Source organism: Antrostomus carolinensis, unplaced genomic scaffold (genome assembly GCF_000700745.2).
Source record: "Antrostomus carolinensis isolate BGI_N321 unplaced genomic scaffold, ASM70074v2 scaffold36031, whole genome shotgun sequence".
Lineage (NCBI taxonomy): Eukaryota > Metazoa > Chordata > Aves > Caprimulgiformes > Caprimulgidae > Antrostomus > Antrostomus carolinensis.
The window spans coordinates 53247-59246 of NW_010292594.1; the positions used below are offsets into that span (position 1 = coordinate 53247).

General features: G+C 35.5%; 1 protein-coding gene across 1 annotated transcript in view; it reads right to left on the reverse strand.

The window, feature by feature from the left end:
• The window catches only part of ATP11B (ATPase phospholipid transporting 11B (putative)), a gene marked incomplete at its 5' end in the record, with an annotated part of 32049 nt that extends 26342 nt beyond the window's left edge, over positions 1 to 5707 (reverse strand). The window contains 9 exons of the mRNA XM_010177031.1: positions 1499 to 1652; positions 1900 to 2103; positions 2824 to 3005; positions 3148 to 3251; positions 3338 to 3411; positions 4190 to 4258; positions 4635 to 4807; positions 5097 to 5255; positions 5510 to 5707. Of these exons, the coding sequence (XP_010175333.1) occupies positions 1499 to 1652; positions 1900 to 2103; positions 2824 to 3005; positions 3148 to 3251; positions 3338 to 3411; positions 4190 to 4258; positions 4635 to 4807; positions 5097 to 5255; positions 5510 to 5707 (1317 nt within the window). The remainder of the gene's footprint in view (positions 1 to 1498; positions 1653 to 1899; positions 2104 to 2823; positions 3006 to 3147; positions 3252 to 3337; positions 3412 to 4189; positions 4259 to 4634; positions 4808 to 5096; positions 5256 to 5509) is intronic.
• Positions 5708 to 6000: the final 293 nt, after the last annotated feature.

The window sequence follows — 6000 nt, forward strand, 5'->3', positions numbered from 1 at the left end:
TAGCCATATATTAACAAATATTAAAATTAAAGGAAAAGATGAGGGAAATATTAAGCTGAGTTCCAGCTTAACCTTGGAATAAACCTCACAAAAAGTATGCCTACAGCACAAAATCAAATGCAAGGCTAGAAGAAACTGCAATACATTTCCTTCCCCACCCTTCCCTCCCATGTTGTATGGTACTTGTTTCAGTGATTTATGAACTTCAGTGTTTAAAATTAAAGAGTCCTTGCCATGAAAATTAGGTTTTACTGTACTTCATGGTAAAACACAGGAAATAATAGACATTATCTGCTGGACAGGATAAGATTTAAGGAAAGTACTACTGGCTGCTATCTGCCAAATGCAGCAGTACAAAACATGTTATAAATCAAGTTAAATGACAAAATAAGAACAAGGACACAACACAGGCAAATAACCACACCTTATACAGAGAGGATGGCAAAAATTTCAGCTAAAAGAGCATAAAGTGGACACATACAACAAATTGGTTTATTCATAGTAGTCACAAACAACATAATAACGTTTTATTGAAACCAGTATTATACTAAGTTTTATATACAGTTGAACAGTTTTATAACAAAGTGATTCTAAAGACTGCATTAAAAGTCTGGCTAAATGTGGGAAGTAGGAAGAGTGACTTCAAAACAGGCCACTCATGCTATAGTAGAACAGCCTGCCCTCTTTTGCACATCTAGTACCTCACATAAGGGTTTCCTGGTGTTTTAAGGTAAAAAGATGTCTTTGTTTCCTTTTCTTTTTCACAAGTTGTAAAAATAGAGTGGGCAACAGTGTCCCTTCAGAGGTTTAGTATTACTGGAAATACATGCAAAAAGCCTTTAAAGCATACAAATAAGCTAAAAGTATGATAAATTAAGAAATACTCCAATAGTGGTATGTAATTGAGTATTAGCCAAAAAAAGGAAAAGAAGCATAAAATGAAGACAGAAAATTTCAAAAGGAAAGAATAAATAATAGCCCTTCAGAGCTTAGCCTTTTGGGGTTAAAAAAAGAAATATCACAAAATCTGAATTTGAGATGAGGAGACGACGCCTCAACTTTCATTCCCTTCTACTTCCTCCTCAAACTTGAGTATTTTTTAAATCTTTAGAGGTGCACTTTTTTTTTTCCCCCCCACAGCTTCACAAATTTTCAATTTAGCTTTTCTGGTTTGGAGAACTGATGGAGCAGGCAATGCAAAAGCATGCAGATGATCAGGATAGATGCTGCCTTACAGAACACTCAAAGAGGCTGATTAAAGATTAGCCTTTTTCTTGCACAGTGGCAGTATTTTGACTCTCTCCTCCATCCAATTGCAAATTTTCACAAACACACACAGAAACTTCTGAGCAAACTACTCCAGATCAATTGAATTTAACAAGGATTTAAAAGTCACACAAAAGGTCAAGCAAGCAGAAAAAGCAGTTCTAGAAATCACTGCCTCCTCAAAGATTGACAAAAATACCTACAAGACAACCCTGATTATATTCTCACTTACCTTTGCTTTCTGAAGGGGGGCCATGCGACAGCATAACACTGCAGAACAGTTTTTGCAAACTTCCATGAACAGTTTTTCATGTTCCCTGAGTGCAAGAGAGAGGCTGGTCCCATCCACAACCAGTCCATGCTGGATAACATGGTCTTCCTTTATTCTATTCAGGGACAAAAATGTTGGCTTTGTATTGGTGTGACAGAAAAATTTAGATTTTGTTACGAACTACGAAGTTGCCCACGCAATTAATAAATACATTATATTAATTATTATATTAATAAATACATTTCCAAAAAGGCAACTTCAGGTGTTTAGCACATACATCAGAGAGATTGTCATAAAACTGGAAAATAAAAGAAAACCAAGCTAAGATCATCACTGAGATAACGACATCTCAGGTACTTTACCTCTTGGCTAGCTGCCTCAGTTGCTCTGCGCATGTACTGTCTGACTTGTGCTGCACAAGCTCAAGGATGTTCATGGTTCTGTGAAAGTGTCCACAAGATAAACTGACACTAACAGCCGTTTCATGCTTATCTCCAGTGAGTACCCACACTTTGATACCAGCCAACCTGAGTGCTTCTATAGTTTCTTGGACTTTCTCCTGCAGCCTAGAAACAAGAAAAATCTTAAATAACCAATCAGACACTTAGAAAAAAAGAGCTCACACTGTAACTCCACGTTACTCCTGTAACCCCCACTATCATGATGATTTAAGACTGCACTTCCGATGTTACATATATTTTCAGAGAATCATAGTCTGTCAGATGACATTCTCTTACCAGAAATAAAACAAAGGCCTTGATGAAAGAAAAACTGAACTTCAATCCTTCTAAGTGATCAAAACTTTGTAATAAGCATATCTTCATTTAAATTAGGCATCACTGCTGCATTAAAACAGTCCACAACAATCTACTGTGGTAAATAAAAAGCTTTTAAGTGCTCCATCTGCAAACTCCAGTGTACCATACACCCTCTGACTTACAGAACACCCTACACAAGCAGAATGCCTTGTAAAATAGCTATGTACAGAAGTTTTCCCAAGGTATTAGCCATTACCCTAAATATTTACTGCAATTATTCTGTTTCACATACATTAAATTTCCCCTGATGAAGCACACTGTATGTCATCATGATTAAGCCAAAATCAGTCGGTACAACATATGTTTTGAATGCTCCTCAATCCAAAGAGTGGCAAACATACTAAACAAGAATGGCACAGAACTTCTGGTGATGGCAGGAGAGTTTTTCCTGGCACACATCATATTTCAGTTACAAATCCTACACTCGCTATGTTTTTGAGTGTAGTTAGCAGGAACCTCATTGCATACTTGTCTTCTACTCCTGTAGCCCCAAGTAATTCCAGATCCCTTTCTATGAAGTTGAATACATCTGCTAATCTTTCTTCCCGTTGTTGTAAGGCAGTCCTGGCCTCATGAAGGCGTTTGCCAATTTCTTGATACTCCTCAGGTGTGAATCTTCTGTAGGCTACGCACAAAGTCCTTAGCCCTTTCTGTGAGAAAATAAAAGACCACATTCAGAGCAGACAAGATTCTGATCTAACAAGGTGTCACCTGAAATTTGTTCACTTCAAGTCACAGAATTTGTATCAGAAGAAATTTCTTCTGATCAGCTGGGCAAACATATACACTTACCAATGCAAATTCATCCACGTGTACCCTCGTTTTGTCTATTTCTCCGCTCTTACTACGAGGAAGAATGGAAGATTCTGCTCCCTTTGTGAATAAAAGCTTTTCCCCTAAATAGTAAAACAGAACAGAAATTAAGCATACATACTATTTCAGAAGTTCTCAACTGCAGCTTGTGCAACTTCTAAACACTCACCTGAGGGACTCTCTACAATGACACTCATTCGTCTGCGATTTGGATCAAATTCCAAAACATGAAGCAATTTATACCTGTATTTTGTGTTTTAATAGAAGAGGGAAGGGGAAAAAAAACATTTTTAGAAATAAAATTCCAAAGACAATTACCTAATAAATATTTACCTACCCCACAGAGCTTTCCCCAAAGTGTTGTTTTTATACAGAAATTCTAAAAGTAATGCTACTACTGTTGAGCAACCATCACTGTTATCAGTGTTTGTACAATTGATTGATTTTCATCATTTATGTACATTTAATTTCATTCTGTAAGAATAAAGGTTTTTCTACCAGTAGGAATAGTTTCTGGAACACTAGCTTTAACATTTAAGTTTAAAGTACTGCTAACTAACCGACACAGATCACACAGATAAAAGGTGTTACAACATACCACAGATATACAATTTGCAATAATATTTCTACTCATTTGGGGAAAGTTTAAAATATATATTTATATTATGCATACATGAGAGTGATTCTGAGAAATTCTAGAGCTTAAAGCACAAACTCAAAGGCTTGAATAAGCAACCCAGTTTTCAACTCTACTTATTCCTCAACCTTTGATGAACGGGCAAAGATACAAACTGTTACAATACACACCTACACAGAGTAACTCACACAAAAATCTTGCATCTCAGTTTCAATTGGTTAGGAATAAGATGCAAGCTGTCTTGAAGACATCAAGGGAAAAAGCCTTAAAAAGAGCAGGCTGTAAGGTAAGGTTTTCTTATGAACAGAAAGGATTAAGAGAGCATTGTATTAACCTTCAGCAGTGTTCTATCCTTCAAAAGAAACAAGGAATAAAAATGAATACCTTTCTGGTTTTCCAAGACTTTTTACTTCCATACTGTCCCCACTAGTTCCAGTAAACACTACTCCAACCCTAAAAGAAAAAGAAAATACACATTTAATCGTCACTTTAGACATAATGCCTATTGATTGTTGGGGTGGAGGGGAGAGACTCTTATACCCCATTACTGTTCTCTACTTCTAGAGAAAATGAATGCCCACTTTCTAACAATACTGTTAACAGCAGCATACTCTGTCCCCTGTAATTTCTCAAGGATTTCCATAAATATCACTTTATAACAAGCCTAGTTTTTTGTGTATTTTATCTTTCTATGTTTTCACAGTAAATGGAAAGTACCAGGCCCTGGGCTTTACAATCTTTCTGAGCAATTTCTAAGGTTGCTTTCATCATTAATTGCCTGCCCTAGTAGGCAATTTCTACATTAGATAGTTTTGGCAATACAACTCACCGGCTTGCAGCCTCAACTAAAGCTTTCTCATCTGGTGAGGAAGCATAATACTCCAATGGGGATGCTATTCCATTGGCTTGCCAGGGACCATCAGCACCATCTGTTTGATCTGCATTGATCTGCACTGTATGGCAAAGACAAACTGCTTTCAAGAAGAGTTCTTCCTCTTTCATCTATAAGAAAGAAAAAAAACTATTTGTAACATGTAGGTATCTACCTAGTTTTGAACATACTTCATAAAAAAAAATGTTTTTACTTAAAAATCTGCCAAGTATTCCATGTTAAATAATCACATCTCAACATGTTTAATAAATATTACTTGTTCAGTAACACTTAATAGCTTAAAAATATTCAGAAGTTCTGATTTTTAAAAAATATGCTAGTGTTAGAAGGATATTTATCTGAAATAAACCACTTCTATCTAGGATGCCTAACTGGGGACAGGGGAGGGGAAAAGCTTACCAAACTATGCCTGTTTCCATCTGGAGAATCTTCAGAAAACCCTTCTGGAGTTAGTTTACCATTGACCTCTTGGTACTTTATGCCATTAATGGAGCACTCCCGAAACTGCATCTCATTTTCAGTTAATGTACCGGTTTTGTCTGTAAACACATACTCTACCTTTTGTAAAATAAAACAAAAAACAGACTTGGAGTTTTATATACCTTTTAGGAAAAAAAAAAAAAAAAAATCTCAACTCCCTCTCCACTACACACTTTTTTGATTATGTAAAATTTTTAATTTCTGCCATTAGATATATCTTATCTTCAAATTAATAAGAAATCAAAGCACAACCAATAAAAAGTCTGCAGTAATGAATTTTAATATTAAGAAAGAAGTAGAAAATAGGAAAAAAATAATTTTTTTTACTCTACCTGTCCCAATTCCTCATTGAGGTCTGATGTATTTACTTGTGCTCTCTGGTCTGTTTCTTCATGATAGAGGTCAAGATCCCAACCAATAAAAAAAGATCCAAGAAACTTCTGCATCTCAACAGTCACATAAAGTGAAATAGGTATGATAAAATTGTAAAGTACCAGAAAAGCAAGAAAATCTGAAATAAATCTCAGAATCTACAAGAGAAAGACAAAATGTAAAGATTACTGCAGTGATCAAGTGAAACACGGTTACTTATTTATGTTTCAGTACATACAAAAAATGAAAAATTGACATTCAGGTAAACAGCTATGTAATAGAATAGAAATTTCTCTTTATTAGGTATTAACATTTTAACAAACTCTGTAATGCAACATTACAGTCTCTTTGAAGTCTCTTTCATTTGCACATGTAAGTGTGTAAATGTAAATTTTACTTTGGGAAGACTATTACCAACAATTGAATACTGAGCAAGGGAGATTGGAGATCA